This window comes from Acomys russatus, chromosome 19, assembly GCF_903995435.1.
Source record: "Acomys russatus chromosome 19, mAcoRus1.1, whole genome shotgun sequence".
In the NCBI taxonomy this organism is placed as follows: domain Eukaryota; kingdom Metazoa; phylum Chordata; class Mammalia; order Rodentia; family Muridae; genus Acomys; species Acomys russatus.
In genome coordinates, this window is record NC_067155.1 from 27,268,755 (window position 1) to 27,295,244 (window position 26,490).

The 26,490-nt window shown below is 49.8% G+C and overlaps 1 protein-coding gene across 1 annotated transcript in view; it reads left to right on the forward strand.

The window, feature by feature from the left end:
* Flt1 (fms related receptor tyrosine kinase 1) overlaps positions 1 to 26,490 on the forward strand; it is a 160,526-nt gene that overhangs the window by 113,899 nt on the left and 20,137 nt on the right. Inside the window, exons 15-20 of the mRNA XM_051162859.1 lie at positions 5,360 to 5,466; positions 10,252 to 10,384; positions 15,949 to 16,053; positions 18,956 to 19,069; positions 21,059 to 21,147; positions 26,159 to 26,315. Of these exons, the coding sequence (XP_051018816.1) occupies positions 5,360 to 5,466; positions 10,252 to 10,384; positions 15,949 to 16,053; positions 18,956 to 19,069; positions 21,059 to 21,147; positions 26,159 to 26,315 (705 nt within the window). The remainder of the gene's footprint in view (positions 1 to 5,359; positions 5,467 to 10,251; positions 10,385 to 15,948; positions 16,054 to 18,955; positions 19,070 to 21,058; positions 21,148 to 26,158; positions 26,316 to 26,490) is intronic.

The window sequence follows — 26,490 nt, forward strand, 5'->3', positions numbered from 1 at the left end:
AGGGGTCCCGCTCAAACTAAGGCACCAGCCAAGGACAATACAGGCGGTAAACTTAAAGCCCCTACCCAGATCTAGCCAATGGTCAGAACAGTCTCCACAGTTGAGTGGAGAGTGGGATATGACTTTCTCACGTACTCTGGTGCCTCACATTTGACCATGTCCCCTGGAGGGGGAGACCCAGTGGCACTCAGAGGAAGAACAGCAGGTTGCCAAGAAGAGACTTGATATCCTATGAGCATATACAGGGGGAGGTAATCCTCCTCAGGAACAGTCATAGGGGAGGGGAGTAAGGGGAAAATGGGAGGGGAGGGAAGAATGGAGTCTAGTCCTTTCTCCTAGGTATGAATCTGGGCCTGAGGTTTCTGCTACATTGTTATTTCAAACTAAAATCACAAGAGACCAGCCCGCTCACCTAAGCTACCTGCCAGGTCTGGTAGAGCTTGGTGAGAGGCTCTTTAGATGCCTCCAAGACTGGGTTGCTTTAAGGGCTGAAAAGGCGAGCGATGATGCCTGTGACTGACTGAGACAAGCCAAGTAAAGCAGAACCAAGCCAAGAGGATGAGGGAGAAAGTAAAAGTGTGTTTGTGAGTGAGTGTGTGTGTGTGTGTGTGTGACTGTGTGGATGTAAGTCTGACTGTGTATATGTGTGAAACTGTGACTGTGTTTATGTATGTGTGTGTGTGTGTGTATATGAGACTGTGTGTGTGACTATAACTGTGTGTGTACATGTGTGTATATGTGTGTGACTGTATATGTGTGAGACTGTGTGTGTAACTCTGTGTGTGTGTGTGTGTGTGTGTGTGTATGAGACTGTGACTGTGAGGGGTGTGTTTTACCTGCGTGTAGTTCTGTGTAATGTGTATACCCGGTGCCTGAGAAGGCCAGAAGAGGGCATCAGATCCCCTGGAACTGGAGTCACAGATGCTGGAATTGAACCTGGCTCCTCTGCCTGAACAAGTGCTCTTGACTCCCGCTCATAAAACTGTATTTCAAAGTTCAAAGGGTTTGAGAGAAGGGAGGAAAAGGTTCAAATCATACCTAATAGTGGTTACACATTCACCCCTCTTATCTCCAATTTTTAAAAGAAATTGAGGCTTTGGTCTACCACATAAGCGCTCACAGGTTCATACAAGGACGTCTTTCAAATTCCTGACAACAGTTGCTCTAGTCCCTGCGCCCATCCCACCTCTACCCACCCCAGTCCCCTTAGTAGGGTAGGCTCTGGGGCCAAAGCTCCCTGGTGATTTGAGATATATATATATATATATATATATATATATATATATAAAATATATATAAAATATATATATATAAAATTTATATATATATAAAATTTTTTTAGACAGGGTTTCTCTGTGTCACCCTGGTTGTCCTGGACTCACTTTGTAGACCAGTATTGGGGTTAAAGGCGTGTGCCACCCTGCTCTGCTTGCTTGCTTATGTATCTTATAACCCACCTGGTTACAGTCTGTGGGCTGAGCTGGTGGAGCTGCTGCCACACAATGCCACATGCCAGGCCAGTGTGTGGATGGCTAGCTACTGACCAAACACCTAAATGTTTGCTTAGGCTGGTCTACCCAGCTGTCCTTGGTAATGGTCCCCACAAAGGTGTGCTGCCAGTTCATGTATCCCATCTCGAGAGCCACCGTCGATACTGGACAGGCTCAAGACACCCCTCAAAATCCAGACTACCTGCCGAGTGGCACCTGGAGGGATGGTGGAAGGCTGGGAAGGCAGCTGACATACATACAGAGTGAGAAGCCCTGGACTGATTGATCACTTGTCATCAGTCAGCTGAAGCTGGGTTTAGTCAGGCCAGTGTGGAGAGTCACCTAGGTGTAAAAGGAACTTTTATTTGCTGCTTTCCGTTCTTGTCTGGGAGGCTTGCTGCCTCCTTCTGCTAACCTAGGCCTAGTCCTGGAAGCTTCTAGCCTCCGTACAATCTAACCTAGGCCTAGATATTTTCAGCCTCTGAGACTTACTGCTTAATGAGCTCACCCTTACTTGGTCTTTCTGAGCTCTGGGCTGCCTGGTTCAACTCAGCTGTTCTGGCTCAAACTCCTCTCCCTGATGACTGATTCAGTCTGGCTTCTGTCTTGGCCCCAGAATTGCTCTGCTTGGCCTCAGACCAACTTCAGCAATCTGCTCTAATATTCTGACTAGTTTTCCTTTTCTGGCTCATTCTGCCTTCACCTGAGTTCTCTCTCTCTCTGCAACCCATCTCTCTATTACTGTCCTGGTAAAACTGCCTCTTCTCTTTGTAAAACTGCCTCTTAAGTAGCTTCCCTTTCCTCTCTCTTCTCATGAGAGTTGGGAATATCCTATTCTGTCAAATCTTCTCTGATTCATCACCTTTCCTGCCATCCAATTAGACATCACTTTCAAGCATGGGTGCTTCCTTCTACAAACTAACTTGGCCTTCATTGTTTGGGATTAAAGGCATGTACCACCATGCATGGACCTAAGCTTTTTCTTTACCTGATACTTGCTCTATACCAGGCTGGCCTTAAACTCAGATCTGTTCGCCTCTGTCTCCTGGATTAAAGGCATGTTTACATTCCAGCTGGATCACACAGACCTAGAAGGTCTTTGGATATGACCTCCTGCCAGAGCAGCGTGTTCTGAATTAAAATTCCTCTACACGTAAGGTCTTCAGCAAAACCCTGTCCTTGCAGGTCTTTAGCAAAGAGCCGTAGAGACAGAACTATCAAGTGAGAACATAGACCACAGTGTCTATGCTAAGATTTTTTTTTTTTTTTTACTAAGCACTACTGAGTACTGATGTTAAGTTGAGCCCATGAAAGGAATCTTGCTGGAGTTAGGGCAACTTTGGAGGCCTCAATTCCTGTTCCACTGAATACTACTGGAAAGCTCCACAGTCAAAGAGGCCACACACGTCACAATCCATGCGGGAGGCACGAGCAAAGATGCTACAAGGACAGACGAAGGCCACTGCAAGGTGCCTTCGGGTTTCAGTCATGACACAAAACTTATTTGCCACAAAACCAAGCGTGTGTGTGTGTGTATGCGCGCGTGTGCGTGCGCATGTGCGTGCCATGTGTGTGCACACTCACATTTTTGTGTGCACTAGTGCACACACTCATGAAATCCCATATTCACATGAACACTGGCTTACAGTTTTCTTACTCTGAGCATCCGTAGTGAGACTGAAAAGACAACAGAAGATATAAGACCTAAGCATTTAATTTTTTTTTAAGTAATTTAAGTAATTTTTTATTAATTTCAATTTTTAATTTTAAATTAAAAATTAAAGCAGGGCTGGAGAGATGACTCAGCAATTAAGAGCACTGGCTGCTCTTGCAGGGGACCTGGTTTGGTTCCCAGCACCCACATGGTGGTTCACAACCATCTTTAACTCCAGTTCTGGGAGGTCCATCGCCCTCTACTGGCCCCCACAGGTACTGCATGCACATGGCACACATACATACATGTGAGCAAAACATCCATGTACATAAAAGTACACCAAACTTCTTTTTTTTAAAACTGGAAGTGTTAGGCGTGAAAACCAGGGCCTTGTCATACAATGTACATACCTCCACTGAGCTATACCGACAGCTCACACCTTGAATTTTATCCCGACAGTAACGGAGAGCACGCATTGGCACTGAGGCAGAGGAATGACAGGATTGAGTGTGTGACCCGGAAAGGAGTGGACGTGATCAGAGACAAGCAAAGCTGGGCAGATAAGGACTGAAGAGGGGAGGGGGGCATGCGGCACAGCACATGTGCAGATGTCAGTTCTCTGCTTCTGTCTTGTTTCTGTCACTACGCTGAGTACTTCATGTTAGCTGGCAGCTTGCAGTTTCCGGGTGAGTCTCCTATCTCTGCCTCTGTATCACCATTGGGGTGCTGGAGTTACAGCTTTCCCCGTGGGTCCCAGGGAATGAAACCCAAGCAATCAGGTCTGCGTGGCTAGCTGAGCCTCTCCCCAGCATTTAAAGGCATTGGTTTCTGGGAGCGTGCGCAAGGCCCTGGGTTTGGTGCCCAGCATTGGTTGTAGTGGCACAGGGCTATAATCCTGACCCTGAGAGTTGTTTGCAGGGGGCAACGTATGTGAATTAGAGACCCGCTTAGGATACATATATGAGAAAGCATGTTTCAAAAAATAAAGTAGCCGGGCAGTGGTAGCACACACCTTTAATCCCAGTCCTTGGGAGACAGAGGCAGGCGGATCACTGTGAGTTCAAGGCCAGCCTGGTCTACAAAGCGAGAGTCCAGGGCAGTCAAAGCTACACAGAGAAACCCTGTCTCGAAAAACCAAAATAAATAAAATATAATAAAGTAAGGCTGATGTCTTCATTTTTGCTGGGAGACACTCGGTTTGGCTTGCTGGGATTCTGGAATGTTCTGAGGCCTTCCTGTCTCCTCCAGCACCTACCATCGCTGTAGGAGAACTTAGCTCAACTTCGCTGAGTGGAGGCACAGAACCCCACAGCGAGGTTACTCACGTTTGAAGCTGTGATGTTGCTGTCCTGCACGCATGTGGTAGGGCTAGGTGTGAGGGCAACATCCTTTGTAAGTGACCAACAGCTGAGTTACACATGCTCCTGTCACGCCTAAAGAGAATAAGTCTCTTTAGGCCACAGCCTAACGTCCTTTGTCATTTTAGTCAAAGAAGGAGTTCCGTCAGGATTCTGGAGACTCGCCCTCTGGAATCTTCAGGAGGGGACCTCGCTTGAGCCCAGTGGGTTACTTCCTGACTACTCCCTGGTTCTTTGGGAGGTGCTCTGGGGTCTCTCCACAGAGGTGCCACATGACTGTTCTGGGGTCTCTCCCTTTGAGTCTGGGAGGGACACAGCTCAGCTTTTGTGCCCTTAACCCTGGAATCGGTGTGACTGGGTGGCATGCAGGCCTGAGGCGCTCACTTTTCCTCTCAGCTGGTACCAACTGGTTGCTACCCTCAGAGACCCCGACGTGGGAACAGGACTGGGGTGGTTCCTCACAGCTGCCCGAAAAGAAGCTGGGCAGCATTCGTGACCGTCCTTGAGTTTTATTTTTATTTTCAATGTCTGCTTTGAAGAATTCTGAGAGTCCCAAAGGGGCTATGTCTTTTTTTTTTTTTCCTAAGAATTTCCTCTAGAACCATTAGGGGGATTTAAAATATGGCATTCCAGATACAGCATTTACTGAGCTTACCACCAACACAAACTTTAACCTTTCATCCTTACTTTCTCTTGTTATTTTAATTAATCAATCATTTCTGAGTCTGAGTGTGCGTCGTGGCCTGTCTCAGAAAGGACACTCGTGCCGCCCCAGATGCCTAAGGAGAGTGAGCTAGAGGACACGCAACACTGGACAGTTTCCTTTCCTCAGCATCTTTGTGATTCTGTCTCTCTAGGGACCTCGGACAGGTCAAACCTGGAGCTGATCACGCTCACGTGCACCTGCGTGGCTGCCACTCTCTTCTGGCTCCTGTTGACACTCTTCATCCGAAAACTGAAGCGGGTAAGGATGTGTGCGCTAGGGTAGCTGAGCCATGCAGAGCCCTCTCTCCATGTCAGCGTGTCCGTCAGTGTGTCACTGTCCTCCATGTCAACGTGTCCGTCAGTGTGTCATTGTCCTCCATGTCAGCGTGTCTGTCAGTGTGTCACTGCCCTGTCTCCATGTCAGCGTGTCCATCAGTGTGTCACTGCCCTGTCTCCATGTCAGCATGCCCACCAGTGTGTCACTGTCCTCCATGTCAACGTGTCTGCCAGTGTGTCACTGCCCTCCCTCCATGTCAGCGTGTCTGCCAGTGTGTCACCGCCCTCCTCCATGTCAGCATGTCCGCCAGTGTGTCACTGGCCTCCATGTCAGCATGTCCGTCAGTGTCATTGTCCTCCATGTCAGCATGTCGGTCAGTGTGTCACTGCTCTCCCTCCATGTCAGCATGCCCAAGAGTGTGTCACCGCCCTCCTCCATGTCAGCATGTCCATCAGTGTGTCACTGCCCTCCCTCCATGTCAGCATGTCCGTCAGTGTGTCACTGCCCACCCTTCATGTCAGCGTGTCCATCAGTGTGTCACTGCCCTCCCTCCATGTCAGCGTGCCCGCCAGTGTGTCACTGCCCTCCCTCCATGTCAGTGTGCCCGCCAGTGTGTCACTGCCCTCCCTCCATGTCAGTGTGTCCATCAGTGTGTCACTGCCCTCCCTCCATGTCAGCATGTCCGTCAGTGTGTCACTGCCCTCCCTCCATGTCAACATGTCTGCCAGTGTGTCACTGTCCTCTCTCCATGTCAGCGTGTCCATCAGTGCTGTCATCTGATGGCCTGGGGGTTTTGGGGGGTTTATCTTGAGGCCTCACTGTGAAGACCAGAGCAAGCAAGAGCAAAGCCACAAGCAGTCAGGAAAGGCAGTGTAGCTGACTAGAGGTTAGAGAGGTCTTTGGAGGGAGCATCAGCAGGCCAGGAGAGAGGCAGGGCTTCTGCATTTTCTAGAGAGTCTCCTGCACGGCTCTCCCATGTCATGTGGGATGCACTTTGTGCAGGGTCTCAGTTCACCCTACCAAAATGTCAGAGAGGCAGAGAGACAGAGAGACAGAGAGAGAGATGTATTATTACTCCCTATTTTTTAGAGGAATTTTTAGAAATTTTATTTTTAGTGTATATATTCACTTTACATCTCAAACATGGCCTCCTCCCTCCTCTCCTCTCCCTCCCTCCCTCCCATCTTCTTTCCTTCTCTCCCCTCCCCTTCTCCTCAGAAAAGGGGAGCCTCCCTCAACCAACCCACCCCGGTACATCAAGTCACATGAGGACTGAGCTCCTCCTCATCCACTGAGGCCAGGCAAGGCAGCCACACTAGGGGGAAGTGATTGAAAACAGGCAACAGAGTCCATGTCATAGACGGCACTGCTCAACTTACTGGGGTGCCCACATGAAGACCAAAGTGCCCATCTGCTACGTCTGTGTAGGGGGCCTAGGTCCAGTGCATGCATTTCCCTGTTCTAAAGAGGGGTACTGAGGTCCCTGAAGTGAGGACAAGGGCCCAGATGTCACTACAGTAGTTCAGTTTGAGGCTCAGGCTGCCCGACCTCCGATTGATGCTCAGAATCATAAGGCATGCTTGACAGTTGGACTGGGAGAGGCAGCTGGCACCTTCCACGTTCACAGGAGACGTCAGGCTTTGGTCAAATGGAGCAGTTGGTTTGGAGACCTGGCAAGGCCACTGCCTAAGAAGGCGACAGTGGTTTTGAAAGGAAAGAATACATCTTCTGGTGGAAATATTTGCCAAAAAAAAAAAAAAAAAAAAAAAAAAAAGCAAGCTTACTGAAACTGCTGGGGAGGTAGGGAGCTGGAGTAGCCCAGGTTAGACCTCAGGAGGGAAAAGCTGATGAGAAAGTAATGCTTAAGATAGACTCAGAAGCATAGAACTAGGGGCTAGAGAGATGGCTCAGAGGTTAAGAGCACTATCTGTTCTTCCAAAGGTTCTGAGTTCAATTCCCAGCAACCACATGGTGGCTCACAACCATCTATAATGCAATCTGGGCCCTCTTCTGGTATATGGGCAGAGTACTGTATAAATAATAAATAAATCTTTTTTAAAAAGGGGGGGCTAGAGAGATGGCTCAGCGGTTAAGAGCACCGCCTGCTCTTCCAGAGGTCCTGAGTTCAATTCCCAGCAACCACATAGTGGCTCAAAACCATCTATAATGTGACTTGATGCTCTCTTCTGCAGATAAAGCACTCATATAAAATAAGTAAATAAATAAATAAATAGTTTTTTTTAAGTTAAAAAAAAAAAAGAGTAGAACTAGAAGTGATAGCCAGAAAAAAAAATCACTCCCCACCTCCCCCCTCTGCCCCCCTAACTGGAGCATCCTTCTTCCTTAGCAAGTCCTAATGGGATAGGACTGGAAAGATCTAGAACAGATTCGGGGGGCGGGGGGGCTCACCCTGCCAAGAGTCTACAGCTTACATGTTGTTGGTGGGAGTGAGAGATCATCATCTCCCATTTGACGGGAGGAGGCAAAGGTGATCAAGGACCTAAAAGGGCGTCCATGCGGTTTGTCTAACCACAGTGCAGATGCATTCCTCATTGATAAGGGATGAGTTTTATCTCCTTGACCCCACCCGCCCGGGGCCAGTGTGAGAACAATGGCCAATGGTATCGGTGCTTGCTAGAAGCCAGGTCCTGTTCTAACAGGTTGGACATCATTTGGTATCCATAGCAACCCTCCCAGATAAGTACAGTTACCGTCACCATTTCATAGATAAGCAGAGTAGCTGCAGAGGAGTTAAGGAGGTGTCTGGGAGGTCGCTGGGCTGTACACAAGCCAAAAGGTGGCTCAAATCCAGGCAGCCGTCCCCACCACCCGAGCTGCTCAGTGTTAGTGTCAGCTAAAAAAAAAAAATCAATATTTGTGAGCTAGAACTGTGTGAGCATACATCACTCACAGGTCTGTACGGTCTTCCCTCTCTCTGCCTTATTGAGAGAAGTCACTGAGTTTCACAGGAGCCACACAGGTCCCACCTTGCCCATCCTCCTATGCTGCATAAGTCCAAGGTCTCCCTTGCTAGGTTTCAGCTGTCGTGTGCTCTTTAACGGTTGCCTTGGCGATATTCACCATGAGAAACTTAGCCATCAGAAAGATTCCAGCGGCCTTTTCCCTGAGCACCCAGCACCTCTAGCCTCTAACACCAATGTCTGTGCATCTTGTCTCTGACTTCTCATCCTTATTGGGTGCTGAGCAAACCTTCTGCTCGGACGTCTTTGTCCCACAGTCTAATGATAATGTCCATGAGGAGAATGATTACAGGCGAGTGATGGATGAGGTGAGGTGGGGGCGGGGAGGGGGGACTGCCTGGAGCAGGGTGTGTAAGGGCCGAGGAATGTGGTGGGTGCAGAAAGGCAGTTTTCTCCCACTTGATGCTTTCTCCTCCCAGTCAGGGGAACAAAACTGAAGGGAGAGGGCCAACCTCAGTGCAGTGAGGCTTAGGGAACTTTGGGGCAGAGATTCTCTGGGAAAGCACTCAGCCATCCCATCCCATGGAAGAGTGTCTCACAGACACTCAGTGCTGGAAATGTGTCCCTTAATAGGAACCGAACCCACTGACTGATAGCACACACCTGTCTTAAGCACGTGACTTCCAAGCAGGAAGTCTGAAGGGTCAGACATTTAAGAAATGTCTATAGCTGGCCATGGTGGCACACGCCTGTGATCCCAGCACTAGGGAGGCAGAGGCAGGCGGATCGCTGTGAGTTTGAGCCCAGCCTGGTTTACAAAGAGTTTCAGGACAGCCAGGGCTAACACAGAGAAACCCTGTCTCCTTAGGGACCCTGGGTTGACCCTCCCACTTCTGGCCTTTCCTATAAATTTAGAAAAGCCAAAGTGCACCCCCCACTGCTTTCCCACCTCCATGCATGTCGCATTAAGATACACAGAATGGGGCTGAAGAGACAGCTCAGTGGTTAAGAGTGTTTGCTATTCCTCCAGAGGACCCAGGTCCTGTTCCTAGTACCACTTTGTGGCTCAGAAGCAGCTGTAACTCCAGTTCCAGGCATTCTACGCCCTCTTTTGGCATCCGTGGGCACCAGCCAGGCATGCAGGCAGACCACCCGTACACATAAAAATAAAAATGGCTGAGTCTTTTAAAAACAGGCTCAGAGCAGCCATGGGAAGCTTTCTGTCACAGTCTAGAACTGTATTAAATAGTCTTCATGTCCTAAAGGAAAGCTCTCCTGTGGTTGGCTCAGGACATGATGCGCACATGAGGCCAGGGAAGGTTTGGGGCATAGCCATTCAAGGCAGCATGCTGGCACTCCAGAAGAAAGGAGCTGTCTCCTGGAAAAACGGCACCCCCCCCCCACATGGATGGCTCAGTCACTGTCCTAGACACCACAACCAAGGCAACTTATAAAAGAGAGCATTCAGCTGGGGGCTTGCTCCAGGAGCGTGGTGGCAGTTGGGTATGGTGCTGGAGCAGAGCCCGAGAGACCACACGATCCACAAAGTTACGGGGGGGGGGGGGGCTGGGAGCTACACTAGGCTTGGCCTGGGTTTTCGAAACTCACCCCAGTGACACGCCTCATCCCACAAAGCCACACCTCTTTATCCTTCCTAAACAGTTCCACCAACTGGGAACCAAATATTCAAATATATGAGCCTAGAGAGGCCATTTGCATTTGGGCCGCCACCGCGGTGGTACGTGTAGGGGACCCTTGGCACCTGGCCGGGCAATGCAGAGTGTGATGAGCTGAATGACTGGGGTCTTCTTGCTGACTTGGGGGGCCGCGTGTCTCTTCTCCTCAGTCTTCCTCTGAAGTAAAGACGGACTACCTGTCCATCATCATGGACCCAGATGAAGTCCCCCTGGATGAGCAGTGTGACCGGTTGCCCTATGACGCCAGCAAGTGGGAGTTCGCGAGGGAGAGACTTAAACTAGGTAACGTGTTTGTTTGTTTGGCCCACGTACAAGCCCCGTCAGAAAGCCCTGGCCCACACAAAACACTTGTTTTGAGAAGAGCAACAGAAAGAGACTTGCCAGGAGTCTACCCGCCAGCCGGGGTCATGGACCAAGGGATTATAGTCCCTTGCTGAGACAACTAGGACAAGGCGACAAGAAGCCCCTGTGGGTTTATTCCGTAGCAGCTGAGCACTGGGCCTGAGCAGCCGGTGCCAGCATAAGTCCTGGTGGTGCCAAGGTCTCTTCCTTCCAAGCTTAGCCGCAGCTAATCCCCGTCTGGGAAAATGGGAAGAGAGTCCGTGGCTCGCAAGCCCAGGCCCTCTTAAATAGCAAAGCTACCGGGGAACCCAGACACTTGTTGAGGCTTGGTTAAGCTCTCTAGGTAAATCCATGTGTTTTTAAGATGTCCTGTGACTTCCTGTTGTATTGTGGGTGCGGCCCCCAGGGATCACTTAAGTTTCACTTTTGAGGAGCAGAGACATTTTTTTCCAGGTAGGACATATGTTGTCAACAGCAGGCCTTCCCCGGGCTTTGCCTTCAGTTCCTCTGGCCCTGACGTCACAAGGCACGTTTCATCTCCAGCTCTGGCGCTACAAAAACAATTGGAGCCTCAATTAGTCCTAACCCAAAATGTTTGGAGCGTGGCTTCCGAAAGTTTTCCACTCGCTCCTGTGTATGCCAGAGTCATTAGTGGCTGGAACTATGAAAACAGATTGTGAGCCCGGTGTTTTCTGAGCCTGGCCCTCTCAGAGCCAGAGGGCTTGCTGCTCTCACAGCCTGACCCCTCTCCTCACAGGCGAACTGCACTGGCATGGGGGTGAAAGAGGGAGTGAAATGGTTTTCCTTGCTTTCCTCCTAAGCCCTGCAAGGCTTCTGTTTACACAGGGACAGGAAAGCACCCAATGTAGGTCCTGTTTAGCTTGGGGTGCAGTGGGGGGGGGGTTGGGATGGGGGGCAGGTGATGGAGCTTGGAAGTCAGCTAAGAGCTGGTTGTGAGGGAGTGAGGTTGCAGGGAACCACTAAATATCGCGCAGTTCAGTGCTGGGAGCATATTGGGTGAAATCCTTCTGCAAGGCTGAATTTTCAAGCAGCTCCCTGAACTCTTCAGTGACCTTGGCAGGGAACACAGCATCACTTCCATGCCCCCTTCCCCCCACCCCCTACAGCCAGGGTCTGTCGTCAAAGCCATGTTGTCTTCCTAAGTCATCAGCTAGGATTAAACACGCTTCTTCCAGGACAAGGTACACAAGAGCTCCCTGTTGACTTTGACACACACACACACACCACCACTTACCCCAGCCTGACCCTTCAACCCACAGCACACCCCCTGGGGCTTCTCCCTCTGTCTCCAGAGCTGCCTTGGGCTCGGGGGTTCACATAATCACATTTCCTAAGATTTCTCTTGGTAAGCGCTTGCTGTGTGGAGGGCCTCAGCTGAAACTTGGCTGGTGTCCATCCAAGTGTCTCTGATGGGGGAGAAAAATGGGTGTCAAGCTTTCCAGTACGCAGTGTGGCCACAAGACAGGGAGGAGTGCTCCTCTGGTCAACGTGGGAACGAGGGGGCCCCAGACTTCTTGGTTCCTATTAGCCAAAGAAATGACAAAGTGATTTGAAATCATGGCCAAGCAACTGAGTGTAGCCAAGGTTATGTCTAGATTGGTGGAGAGGAAAAGGGAATGGTTTGATGGGCAGGGTTACATTGGGGTAAAAAAAAAATGTAAGAAATACACAGGCCAAGGGGTGATTTTAACAGTGTCCACACTCTCTGCTGGCTACAAGGCCCGGACTTTATAGGAGGCAAATCACAAGTTCCACTTGAATGTTCAGTTGGAATTTGATGTTGACGGTGTTGTTGCTGACATCAGAGGAGAGGGGGGAACCTTTCTGACCCCTTCACAGTTCCTTACTAACCCTAGGAGGGAATTCCACTCCTATAGCTGTACAGGCTCCATTAGAAAGCAGTGGTATACAGGAGAAGTGGCCGAACATCAAAAGGCACACAGGGAGTCTGGAGGTGGGCAGTCACCACAGCCGATAAGACCAGTTCCCTTGGTTGCTAAAGAGAGGTGAATGGAGTAGCTGACAGAAATGTAGGACGGCAAGGATCTGTTGTCGGTGATGATGATGATGATGATGATGTTAGTGAGAGACACAACAGAACTGATATGGAGAGATTTATTGTAGAAGGGGCGGGAGACAGGGGAAGAGGGAGGGATGCCCTAGGGGAACAGAGAGAGACAGAGAAACAGAGAGAGAGTGTGTGTGTGTGTGTGTAAAAGTAAGAGAGAAAGTGAGAGAGAGACAGAGACAGAGAGAGATAGAGACAGACACAAGGTGACAGGTCGGCCCCTTTATAGTCTGGCATACCTGGTGGCAACATGCAATGAGAGGCAGCTGCTTATATGCCAACAGTTGGTGATGCTGTTGCTGTTGTTGATAATTATTGGTGTTGCTGTTGTTGATAATTATTGGTGTTGCTGGTGTTGATGTTAATGTTGTTGCTGTTGTTGATATTATTGATGTTGGTGTTGATGTTAATGTGTTGTTGGTGTTGATGTTGTTGCTGCTGTTGTTGATATTGTTATTGTTGTTGCTGCTGCTGCTTTTGATGTTGTTGTTGATGATTTTGTTCATTGTTTCAGGAGGCTCGGCCCATGGTGGCCTGGCATTGTCCTTGGGCAGAACATCCTGGTGGGATAAGCCTGTGGCCATGGCTGTTCCTCACTTCATTGAGGACAGGAAGCAGATAAGGTCCACGGAGAACATAGGCCCTAGAAACCTCCCCTCGTGGCCTACATCCTCCAACTCAGCCTACCTCTTAAAGTTTTTAGAAGCTGCCCCACCTCCACCCCAGATAATGCCACCAGCTCTGGACTGAGCCCTCACTCAATGCTTGAGTCCACGGAGGACATTTCTTAATGAAAACATAGCAGGGGCCAAGTTCATGCTGCCCTGCTCCCTCCCTGGCCTGGCCAGGACTCTTTAAGGCCATTCCAATACCAGTGCATCATGTGATGGTGACCTAACACACTTCTGAACTAGTGTTTGGCATTCCAGACAACACTAAGGACTCCAGGGAGAGAAAACACGAGGCTAGGTCAAGTCCAGCATGAACTAGTCTTGCTATGACTAGCACCAGCTGATGGATTCCAATGCACACGATGATTGAGGAGCTCACCGTAGTGTCATGTAGTTTTATGGGGCAGTGGGCAGTGCTTGCTCCCACTGATGGCAGCAGAGCTCCCAAACACTTGTTAGCACAAAGTGTGCAATGTGTAGGGGCAGCCGGGAAGAAGGGAAAATGTAGCGGTGGACAGTGGAGAAAAGCAGGAACCTTTGGAGTGTGAGGAGATTATCCTGCTGTGTCTTGGGCTCAGGACACTTCTTGTCAAGTGGGGGAATACAGCTAAGGAACAATATTGTCCCTTTACTATGAGAAAAGCAAGGAATAACTTTCAACCAAAATATGACACACATACCCCCCCCTTTTTTTTTAAGCCAGGAGGCCCCTAAGGGACTCTCCCTCACCCACCCTAGACACGTAGCACTTTGGGGGGGTCACTGTTTGCTCTTCCATTTTTACTTGAGTCCATCTGGTTCAGACTATTTTCCACGAAGGAGGAGTGACAGCGCCTCTGTTCCTGCTGCATGCTCTAGGAGGAATCAGGTTCAGTGTCACCAACAGTCCACGTTTGACTGTGGAAAACTATGTAGTCTCCTGGTGTGCCCTTGCTGAGTAGGGTGTGTCACAAGAGATGGTTCCTGTGGTGCCACTCATCCCTGAAACTGCCCTGGTACTAATTGGATGCCTCATGTGGGGCAAAAGGCATGAAGCTGCAGCAAGCCCCAGATTTCTGGGTACTCACACATAAATGGACAAGGTTTCCCACAGGATGAATGCCTCATCACAAGAAATATGTATGAGCCTGGCGGTGGTGGCGCACGCCTTTAATCCCAGCACTTGGGAGCCAGGTAGATTGCTGTGAGTTTGAGGCCAGTCTGGGCTACAATGTGAGTCCAGGAGAGCCAGGGCTACACAGAGAAACCCTGTCTTGAAAAAAAAAAAAAAAAAGCCAGGCGTGGTGGCGCACGCCTTTAATCCCAGCGCTTGGGAGGCAGAGGCAGGTGGATCACTGTGAGCTCGAGGCCAGCCTGGTCTACAAAGTGAGTCCAGGATGGCCAAGGCTACACAGAGAAACTCTGTCTCGAAAAACCAAAAAAAAAAAAAAAAAAAGAAAGAAAGAAAAAGAAAAAAAAAGAAATATGTGTGTGTCTGTGCATATGTCTATATATACATATATTTGTATATATATGAATACATATGTACAAATATACACCTAGATGTGTGTATGTATACACATACACACACATGTTCTTTGGGGGGAGGAATAGGAGGAAAGAAAGCTGATGAACTGAAGGGATATTACCCAGGCCAGTATGAGGAAGAGACTGAGATGGAAAAGGAGTTAAATCAACCTCCTAACTGGCAGAATTCACCTTTGCCCAATGCTGCTTTGTTGTTGCATCCCCACCCCCACCTCCTCCCTGAGGACGCATCACAGTACAAAAGAACCAAAAACCAATCCACTTTGATGGTTTCCTCTTCTTTCTGCACACCATGCTAGGGAAAGTTGATCTCTAATCGCTCTGCTTAGCTTCCTAGTGGTGTGCAAAAGAGGGCGCTAAATAGAAGATAACGGAGGCGTGCGTGGGTGCTCTGCCTCAAGGTCTTTCTGCTTCCTGATCACCCCCCCCCCCCGCCCCCTGCAGGGCTGTGTAGTTACTCTCTGCCAAAATCCTAACATGGCTCTGTGTTCCGCTGCGAGTGGGCAGGGCGCCCTTTATCCCAGGCACTACACCAGGTACTGGGCGGCTCCGTGCCCTCCTTGAGTTGGCTTATTCAAGAGTAGGGAAAGACGTGTGTTAACGGGCACCACAAAAGATACCCTGCTTCCTCACTAAGCTTTTGGCAGTCACCTCTCTGGGCTCCAAGCAAATTGCAGCCCGTGTTTGATGGCTCATAGGCTGAAAACCACAAGGGCTTCTAATGGCCGTATAATCACATAGGAGCTACCAGGAAATGCTCTGGCCGCCACAAAGTCTGAGAAACAACCAAGGGGAGGCACTGTCACGGTGACAGTGGTCACCAGCACTCATCCTTTCCTTTCTGTAGACAACAGAGGGAATCTCGTCAGTGGCTTGGAACATCTTTGGTCATGAAATAGAAACGACCCCGGTTCTGTCTCTTCTCCCTTCTGCAAGGTTCTGGGGCAAGGGGAAATGGCCACTTCCCTCCACCGAATGCTCTGAGAAGCTTAGCCTAGTTTTGAAGGATGGGGTGGGGGTGGAGGTGGGGCTCAGAGGCAGAGCATCCAGTTCAGAGGAAGGGACATCAGAAGTATGTTCATTCAGCCGCCTTTGGGCCGAATCCCTTCAAAGATGCATGCCTTGCATAACACACAGAAAAACAGCATTTCCTTCCTGGAAAAGACTCAGACTCACTGTTGGCTTTGCAAACAAACCAAGACCTTCTTGTATTGTAGGCAAATCGCTCGGGAGAGGGGCTTTTGGGAAAGTGGTTCAAGCGTCTGCGTTCGGCATTAAGGAATCACCCACCTGCCGGACTGTGGCCGTAAAGATGCTGAAAGGTACGTGTGATATATGCCGAGGTCTGACTTCCAATGACCTGTCACCTTTCTGCACCTCCAAACACTGGTGCAAGGTTAACATGGCCTAGGAACAAACTAGCCGCTTCTGCTCCAGGACTGCAGACCCAGCTGCACTAGCTCAGATGAGGCCTTGTCCATGGAACAATCCAGAAAACGACCTGCCATCCTATGGCCTGCCTCTTTCCACATCTCAGACCAGACCCCGAGGCCTTACATCTGCTGTAGTCATAGGTCAGAGAGAGAGTTGCCATGGGCCAGTGTGGTTGTCGGGCGGAAAAGCACACTTGGGAAATCCCAAGGGCTCAGCCTGGCTTTGCTCTCACTATAAAGGGAAACTAAAAAAGCTAGAGAAAATTAATTGATCAAAATTTTATTCTGTGATGCTGTCAAGCCTTGTCCATAAAACATTTCTTCTTTGTAAGATGTGTGTGTGTGTGTGTGTGTGTGTGTGTGTGTGTGTGTGTGTGTTTTGTTTTTCCAGAGTTTCTTTGTGTAGCCCTGGCTGTCCTGGAACTTGCTCTGTAGACCAGGCTGGCCTCAAACTTACAGAGATCCACCTGCCTCTGCCTCCCAAGTGCTGGAAGTAAAGGCATGCGCCACCACTACCCAGCCTAAATAATTTTTTTAAAAAAAGAATTCCATCTCTCTTGTGTTAAAAGATGGGACCCCCTTGTAGAGTTCTGAGGGGGAAGGGACCAAGTCAGTGGTTTATAGCTGCCACCATCAGGCATACTGAAACCAAGACTCAAGGAGAAGTGTGTGAGCCAAACTCGGGAAGACTCATCATCCTTTGCAGTGCAGGAAGGCCTCGTTCCTTTATGTGTGATAAAATATTCACCCTGCACCTCAAATCAGGCTTTCAAAATCAAGAAGGAGGCAGACCAAAAGAAAAACATTTGAGTGTAGTTCTGGGCTTTCCAGAGTCTCTGAGATGGTGGGGGAATTTTGTATGTTCTGGTTGTGAGAAAGGTTCTCCTGTTGGCCAGGATGGTCTCACATGTCAGATCCTGCTGCCTTTAATGCCCCCCACCCCGCCCCCCAGTGTCTCCACCAACCTGTGGGGGTGGTCTTTGAGGCCTGGAAACATGCCTATGTGGCTCAGAATTCCTGAGAGAAGAGGCTTCCAGATTCTCGTACTTCTTACTCCATTGACACGGTACTCTGGATGCCTTATGCAAGGCACGTGTTACCTCAAAAGGGCCGCGCTCGTCAGCAGAGAGAAGGCAAGAGCCCTTGTAAAGAAAGGCGAGGAAGGCTGGACAAGATCCCCCAGCTCAGGCCCGAGGAGTGTGCTACAACATATACAGAGCCACTATAGCTCACTGTAGTTGGTCATATTTGTCTTTTTCAAAGTTTTACGTGTGTCTCTCTGTCTGTCTGTCTATGTGTCTGTGTGTCTGTATGTGCACTACATTCATGCATGTGCCCACAGAGGCCAGTAGAAGGTGGCGTCAGGTCTCCTAGAAGTAGACCTACAGGTGGTTGTAAGATACCCAGTGTGGGTGCTGGGAATCGAACCCAGGTCCCTGAAAAGGGCAGCAAGCACTCTTAACCACTGAGGCACCTTCCAGCCCTACACAATCAGTTTTTATATATTTTAGAAGGGACCAGAAGACAGAAGTTGAAGAAACAAATAAAGACTTAAGGAGGCAGAAAATGTTAATTACTGGATGTAGGCTAGGTGTGGTGGCGCAGGCTTTTAATCCCAGCACTCAGAGGCAGAAGCAGGCGGATCGCTGTGAGTTCAAAGCCAGCCTGGTCTACAAAGTGAGTCCAGGACAGCTAAGGCTACACAGAGAGACCCTGTCTCAAAAAAATTACTGGATTGGGTCGCTCCATACTGTACATATGTCCTTACTGTAGCATACCCCATAAATACCCACAATTGTGAGGCTCGCCTTGCCATAAGGAGTTGCCTTGAGCATTTCTGTGAGAATTCTATCCCACCAGCCCTGTCCCCTCTACCCTTAGATTCTGAGGGGAAGTGACATCAGCGTGCCTTGTATTTTTTTTAAAACAACTAAAATTATGAATGCCTCAGGAAAGAGTAATAGAATCAAACACAGGGGAAATTCATTTAGATCCCAGACTACTGGTTCTTGGACTGAGGAGAAGGGAGTTAGAGTTGGGGGTGGTTAACGGCACTGGCTGCTCTTGCAAAGGACCGGGGTTCGATTCCCAGGCCCACATGGTGCCTCCCAGCCACCTGTGACTCCAGTTGTGGGCATCTGGCAGGTGACGCCGGGCACACACATGGTGCAGACAACACTATACACATTAAAAATGAAACAAAACAAAAAGAAAACTGGGCAGCACGAATCCTTGTTGCCTGAGATAACCCTTGAATTCCAGGCATGAAGGGGCCTAGAGAGAAAACAGCACATTCCGAAGAAGGTGTTTACAGAAGCAGTTATCCTGACATTGTGGACACCCCGCCCCCAGCCCCTTCCTTCCTTGTGATCCTCTAGAAAGGAGGATGAGAAGAGGGAAGGTGTGGGTGGACCCCCTGCCTAAGGGGTTCAGGGAGGTCGCGAGGTGCCCTTCTCTGAGTCAGCACATTGTTGGGCACAGGCAGGCCCACTGAAAGGAAGTGTGTGGTGACCAGCCCCCCCCTAATACACACACACACACACACACACACACACACACACACACACACACAGCAGGCCTCACCACAGCAGCAGAGGATGTTGGCGCGGGAGGGTAGGAGGAACGAAAACAGTCTGGTGACTTGGCCTTTTGCAGAATGTTGGGAAGTTAGCAAAGCAACCCCCGGTGAGCCCTGACAAACAAGGAGAGCAGGACCCCAGCCTCTCCGGCTGGACAGCCGGAAGCAGCCCCATTGTGCCACAGCCCTGACTCTTCCTTGCTTCTCACACAGAGGGGGCCACAGCCAGTGAGTACAAAGCTCTGATGACTGAACTTAAGATCCTGACTCACATCGGCCATCACCTGAACGTCGTTAACCTCCTGGGAGCCTGCACCAAGCAAGGAGGTAAAGAAGAGAGGGGAAGGCCTGCGTGTGGGCATGTGGGCGACCTGCCCTGCTGAGAGGGGCGCTCTCTACTCACACAGCTCCCTTCCCTCACCCCTGAGAAAATGGATGACTGGGGCGAGGGGAGGAGAGTAAGAATGAAAGAGGCCACAGGCTCCCTATATCTTCCCAGCAACCACCCCTGTGGGATCCTAAGAGGAGTTAACACAGGAGATAAGCAAAGCGGCCCATCCCTTCTGGTTAGCCCACAGCACCCCAGCCCTTCTGGTCAGCTCTCAGCAGAGGCCTTAGCTACCAGGACAAGTACCAGGAACAGGGCTGAGCTGTGGACCCACCCGTGTTGGGCTCAAGTGTGTCTCCTTGATCTTTCTTCCTCCACGGCAAGGTTAACACTTGGGTGTAGTCGTAAATGGATGCTTAAGTCCTAAAGATGCCAAGGGCTTGTACACATAAAAGGCACATAAAAGCTTCCCAGCACAGGAAGCGGGGATGCAGGAGGCACCAGTAAGAAAAGGAGTGAGTAAGTAGAAAGACCTACAGGTGCTGAGGAGGCCCAAAAAAGAAAAAGCCCTAGAGGCCTCAACACTGTCCCTGTAAGACGTGAGCCTGCGAGGTTGAGGGACCCCAGCCAGGCCTGCTCCTCAGTGGGGAGACCTCAACTCTAGAAGCAACTTCCTTTCTGGAACCCTGAGAGATAAAGGGGTGCTAAGAGGAGTCAAACACCAGTCCTGATAGCAACTGCAAAACCACATTACCAGAGGGACAAGCTCTACCGACACTGAGGAGCCTTCCTGGGACTTTCTTCACAGAGGCCTGTGGAGTTTGCAGGTCACTAGTCTCTGGGCTTCAAGAGGCATGCCCGCTTTGACCCGGAAGTAGTTCTGTGCTATTGCAGAAGCACGGAACAGGACAAAGGAGGCTTCTGTGGCACGGAGGTGTCAGATCCTCAATGCAGATGGCCTTCCTTCCCCCCAAAATGGTTTTTCATGGCAGAAGAGCAGGTGGCCGGCAAGCAGCCTGTGTGACCAGAGCCTTACCGTCTTTAAGTAGACAGGGTGGGGAAAAAGGGAGAGAAAGAATATTTTGTGTTGTTATTAAGAAAGTAAATCCCAGGATTGGGCACGGTGATGCATGCCTGTAATCCCAGCACTCAGGAGGCAGAGGCAGGCAGATCTCTGTGAGTTCAAGGCCAGCCTGGTCTACAAAGTTGAGTCCAGGACAGCCAGGGCTACACAGAGAAACCCTGTCTCAAAAAACCGAGAGAGAGAGAGAGAGAGAGAGAGAGAGAGAGAGAGAGAGAGAGAGAGAGAGAGAGAGAGAGAGAGAGAGAGAAAAGAAGAGGAAGAGGAAGAAGAAGAAGAAGAAGAAGAAGAAGAAGAAGAAGAAGAAGAAGAAGAAGAAGAAGGAGGAGGGAAATCCCAAGTCGTTCGATTTTACCAATAAAGACTCAGGAGCCAAATGCTGGGGAGAAAGCCCCCAGCTGACCTTCCTACTCAGCCCAAGTCCTGAAGGAAGAGGCCTTTTTTACAAGCTAAAATCCAAAGAGTTCAACAGCCAAGGAGCGCCTCCTTCTTCTCCAGGCTGGTTTCTTGCTCCACCTCTTGACCTCGGGTTAACATTATTAAATCCTGTGTGCAGAAAGCTCTCGGCTTAAGGGTGAGTGTTAGGGCTCAGCCACAACAAACAAGAAACAGGTTTTTACAGTCCACAGTCTGAGGGTTCACAATGAGTCAAATAGCCTGCAACAGGTTTGTAGCCTGACGTTTAAATATCCGTGTTCATAAAACTTTATTAAAAGAAGTAGGGCCACCTTCTTGGCTATATCCACAGGGCTGTTTCCAGGCTAGAGATTGCTATGAGCACTCGGCTCACCCCTCCCGTCTCAGGTGCACCCTCGAAGGCCCTTAGCTTATGAAAGCAGGTTGCTTTGGAAGCTGTGGACCCTCTGGGCGACCCCCTGTGGCTGATCTTGTGCTGTTTGGGCCACAGGACCCCTGATGGTGATTGTGGAGTACTGCAGATACGGGAACCTGTCCAACTATCTCAAGAGCAAGCGCGACTTATTCTTTCTCAACAAGGTAGGGATTCGTCCTGGTGGCTTTCCGTGGCTGTGGCTGTGGCTGTGGCTTCTGTGTCCCGACCACACTCTGTCACTGAGGGAAGTCAGGGCAGGAACTCCCAACAAGGATGACAGAGGAACACCGCTTACTGCTCACTTCCCCTGGCTTGTGCAGCTAACTGCCTACCTGCTAGGGATGGCTCCGCCCAATGTGGGGGGGCTGGGGGGAGGGGCTTCTACGTCAATCAACAATTAAAAAAAATGCTTCTGCAGACAACACCCACAGGCCAATGTGATGAAACACTTCCTCGATTAAGGTTCTCTCTTAGGTGACTCTGGTTTGTGTCACATTGATCTGGATCTTAAAGCTGTTTTTAATGTCCTGCCCGCCAGAAGAGGACACCAGATCTCATTATAGTTGGCTGTGAGCCATCACGTGGTTGCTGGGAATTGAACTCGGGACCTTTTGGAAGAGCAGGCAGTGCTCTTAACCTCTGAACCACCTCTCCAGCCCAGCAGGGACTGTTCTGTTGTGTTTGCTTATTAGAAAAGCTAAGGACACAGACAACTCAGTGGCTTGCACAGTTACCGATAGCCCAGCAATGGGCCAGAGCTGGGAAGCACTTGGTCTACTTTCTGTTCCTCTTCCACTTCTATTTTATTGTTGTTGTGTGTGTGCATATGTGTGGGTGTGTGCCGAGGGCAGAGGAACATCCTGGGAATCCTGTTCTGTCAGTCCCCTCCTTCCCTCAAGCCTGGGTCTCTCACTGAGGCTGCAGCTTGCCCTGCAGCCAGCAAGGCCATTGCTCCTCCTGTCTCTGTGCCACATAGTGCTCTGGCCACAGGTGTGCCAAGCCTGTGGGGTTTTTTGTTTGTTTGTTTGTTTGAGACAGGGTTTCTCTGTGTAGCCCTAGCTGCCCTGGAACATGCTCTGTAGACCAGGCTGGCCTCGAACTCAGAAATCAGCCTGCCCTTGCCTCCCATGTGCTGGGATTACAGGCGTGCACCACTACTGTCAGGCTTACGGCCTGCTTTTTACATGCATGCTGGGGTTTGCAACTTAGGTCCTTATGCTTTGGCACCGAGCCCTCTCATTCCCCCAGCCCCTTGGTAAACCTGGCCCACTAAATAAAGCTGTGTCCTAATAAAAGGAACATCTGAGTGACTGGGAATGAAGCTCAGTGGTTGGAATCTTGCCCCAGGAATAATCTCCAGAAACACACACACGGACACACACACACACACATACACACAATACACACGCACATACACACACATACACACACACACACCAAACAATCAAAACAAAGAAATGAACGAGAAAGAACACCTGGGGCCAAGCCTAGAGGACACACAGGTCTTTAAAGAAGCCCTGACTCTGAAGAAGAAACCATTTATCTGAACACTGCAGTGTGTTCTGTGGCGTCACTACTGTGCCACTGCTGTGTCACTCTCCAGGCTGAAGACAGCAAGGAGACAATAACTGGCAGTGCCCCCTAGTTACCAGCAACAGCAGTGACAAGCTCTATGGCTCCACGAGCAGATGTGACAGGTTTACATCCTGTTCCTTATGCAACAAGTGGCACTAATCATAGACCCCAGGATGGGACCCCTGGGAAAACAAACGAAAGCCTCCCCTTAAGCACTTTGATCCACTAGGGTGTTGAAGGGTGGGGTGTAGCTCAGTGGGAGAGCTCTTACCTCTCTGGATTGAGGCCCGGTTTCCATCCCCTCTCCTGCACTGGAGAGACAGAGGCAGAGACACAGGAAGTTCAGTTGAATGCAATCTAATACAACTATCTACATGGTGGATGGACCTTCGGACGTCTGAGAACGGCGCCCATCTCTGCCGTGTGGGCAAGAGTGTTCATACGTAAGCCCGACCCCAGACTACAGGCGGGTGCTGTGGTACATGCCTACATCCTGAGCTCCTGTGAGCGGCGAGATGGGAAAACAAGTGTGAGCCCAGGTGTTGGGGATCAGCCAGAAAACAGAGTGGGACCAGGGCTGGAGAGATGGCCCAGTGGTTAGAGCTCTTGCTGTTCTTGCAAAGGTCCCGAGTTCAGTTCCCAGCAGCCACATCAGACAGCTCACAACTGTCTGTAACTCCAGCTCGGGGGTTCAGGGGGATCAAATATCTCACTCTCTGAAGGCACCTGATTTCATATCACATACCCAGACACACACATATACATAATTTAAATAAATATATATGGAGCGAGATAGAGACCCTGTTACAACAAACAAGCAAACAAAAACAAGTCACTGGACAGCTGGCCCATTCTTTCATCCACGACTATGATTTTATCAAAGATACAGGTGTTCCACCAGACCGCTGAGAGTTAATACATATCTCCCACTCAGTTCCTGGCTATCCCAGAACTCCCTATGTAGACTAGGCTGGCCTCGAACTCGCAGAGGTTTGCCAGCCCCTGCCTCCTGAGTTCTGGAATTAATGGCATGAGCCACCACACCCCGCTATATTTCCCTGTTTTTAACTAGGCTTTCCAAAAAAATTGGAATCTTAGAGCTACTCGGTGCTCTGAAACTTTCTAATTGGCCAGAGAAGTCAAGAAATCAGTAATGGCCAGCAAGGTGTCTCAGCCTTAGGTAAAGGTGTGTACCGCCAGGCCTGCTGCGCTGAGTTGGTCCCTGGAACCCACGTGATGGAAGGAGAGAACCAGTTCCAGCAAGTTGTCCTCTGGCTTCCACATCCATGTCTGCACACAGACAAACACAGATAAATACAGGCTAATATAGTAAAGAAATCGGCTTAAGGATACAGGAAGCACAGGTATGAGAAAAACCGTTCTTGCTTCACTCCCAGCTGTAGAACTCTTCCTGTGAACCCCAGTAAGTAAGAGGTACAGAGGTACCCTCAGCTGTGAGCAGCCCAGGTTCCTGTCAGTCCCGGTGGCCTAGACTAGGCTCAGGAAGTGCTCAGCCCTCAGAACACCCCAGGGACTTGGCAGGATGGAACGTTTGGGTTCGTGTGTCCTTTGTTTTGAAGACCTTGCTTCCTTTGGGGGCTATATTTAATGATTTGCCTCCCCATGGTACTTGGTAGAGCTGTGCTTTGTGGAAAAACTCATGACTAGCTGTCACACTTGGAGCCTAAAGGGAGGGAGGGAGGGACGGAGGGAGGGACGGAAGGGGGAAAGGAGGGAGAGAGACCAAAAGACAAAATTGAAAGTAGGTTCTGTTATTTCCTAAGTTCTTCAAGACTCTTAAATGCACTCTGTAGTAAATCCACTAGTCTGCCTTCGTCCCAAAACTTACCCGGGTCTTTGAGGGAGAGTTGCTGATAAGCACAGCTGAATATACTCCATGGATTAGGGGGGTCAGGAGAAGGGTAAAAGTAACTTGGGGACAGGTTCCACGCTATGGCTTCTGGGACGTGTGATGAAGAAGGCAGTAAGTTTCCAGAAAATAAAATTCTAGTTCCTCCTGAACAAGGCTAACTGCCTCATGGAGAGAAAAATGATTCCCTTTGACTGTTTGGATTTTTTTTTTTCCTGCTCTGAAGAAAAGGTGTCTGGACAGGGCTAAATGTAGTGCAAGTTTTCTTCACTCCTGAAATCCCAGAGAGGATTTAAGAAGATCTGGGAGTGCAAAACTCCCTCCAGGGATCTGAGAGTGGGGCGCTGTCTGTCTTCGGGTGTGAAAACCTATGTACCCTATATTGCAGGGTTGGAGCTGTTCCTCCTAGTGTTTGCCAGGCTTCTGCTTGCTCCATGGTGCCCTCTAGTGGAAGGACTACTCACACTCAGTGCCCTCCCTAGAAAACTCCAGGGAGGGCAGGCAGGCTGGCTAATCCTAGCACTACCGTGTGGCTGAACCTCATGCCCTGCTGGCCCCTGCTTGGGTGTTGCCGTCTAGAATAGCTCAGGTTGTGTACGTGGGTAACAGCCAGGTCCTGCAAGTCACCAGACAGGATGCATTTCTAGTGTCCAGTGGTAGATGAATTATTGTAGGTCCTTTCCTACGAGGCACAAAGTGTAAGATAGTGCCCTTCAGGAGGAGGACAGTCAAACCTGGGGGGGGGGCGGGGAAGAGGACTTGCCCAAAATGGCGAGATTAATAGAAGACCCAGAAGACTGTGGAGGGAGAGGTAGAAGAGGATGAGCTGGTGTGGCATCCTTGTCTTGAGAAATAGGGAACATCTCACTGTTAACCTGAGCCTCCGCAGGGATTACACAGCAAGCCTTTATTCGCAGCACCTGAGTGACAAGTAGTTAACGCCTATGTCCCCTTTCAAACGAGATGGCACGTGCTATGAGAAGCAATGGAGAACACAGACTTGAGAGTTTGCCAGGCTACATTTCAGGTTTTGCCAATTAGTAGCTGTGACTTTGAGCACACAAGTTGTTTTATCAGAGTGAGAGAGACAACAAAGCCATTAAGAGTGCTCGCGGCTCTTGCAGAGGCCTGGAGCTCTGTTCCCAGCACTTACACTGATGGGCTCACAGCCTGCCTTGACCTCAGCTCTAGGGAATCCAGCGATGTGGTTTCGCCTCTGTGGACACCTGAATCAATGCTAACATACACATAAATAAAAATAAAATACATCTCGTTTTTTTAAAAAACTGAGTGGTGGTGGTGCACACCTTTAATCCCAGCACTCAGGAGGCAGAGGCAGGTGGATATCTGAGTCCAAGGCCACCCTGGTCTACAGAGTAAGTTCCAGGATAGCCAGGGCTACCCAGAGAAACCCTGTCTTGAACCCCACCACACCTTGCAAACAAAACGAAACAAACAATTGTTTTATAACATAACCTAAACTCTTGGGGAAAGTGAGGAAGTGTACACTAGCTCACACAGTATTTATCAGCTGCCAGGACCCGAGGGGCCCCCTAGGACCCGCTGGCCCATTAGGAGTCCAAGCAAAGGTGTAAAAGATTCTACTACCTGGGACATGGCCAGCACCCAGTGTCCACTCAGGGCCCACCCTGCCGTGCCATGTCCTGTGCGGGCAGCAGCCGTCTCTGTGTTGGGCCCCTCACACGCGTGTGCGTCTTGTCTATGCTAAGGATGCAGCCTTGCATACGGAGCCCAAAAAGGAAAAGCTGGACCCAGGCCTGCAGCAGGACCAGAAAGCCAGACTCGACAGCGTCACCAGCAGCGAGAGCTTCGCCAGCTCCGGCTTTCAGGAAGATAAAAGCGAGAGCGACACTGAGGAAGACGAGGGTAGGCATTCGTTCCTTCCCAGTCTCTTTTCATTTCACACATTTTTTTTTCCTTATTTATCATCCTAATAAACATCCTGGGAAGGAGAGTAATGTCCAGGGGAGATAAGATTTGGGTAAACGATTATTTGCAGCGTTGCTAATTTTGACAGGAACTGTTCACTTCTCTCTGCTTG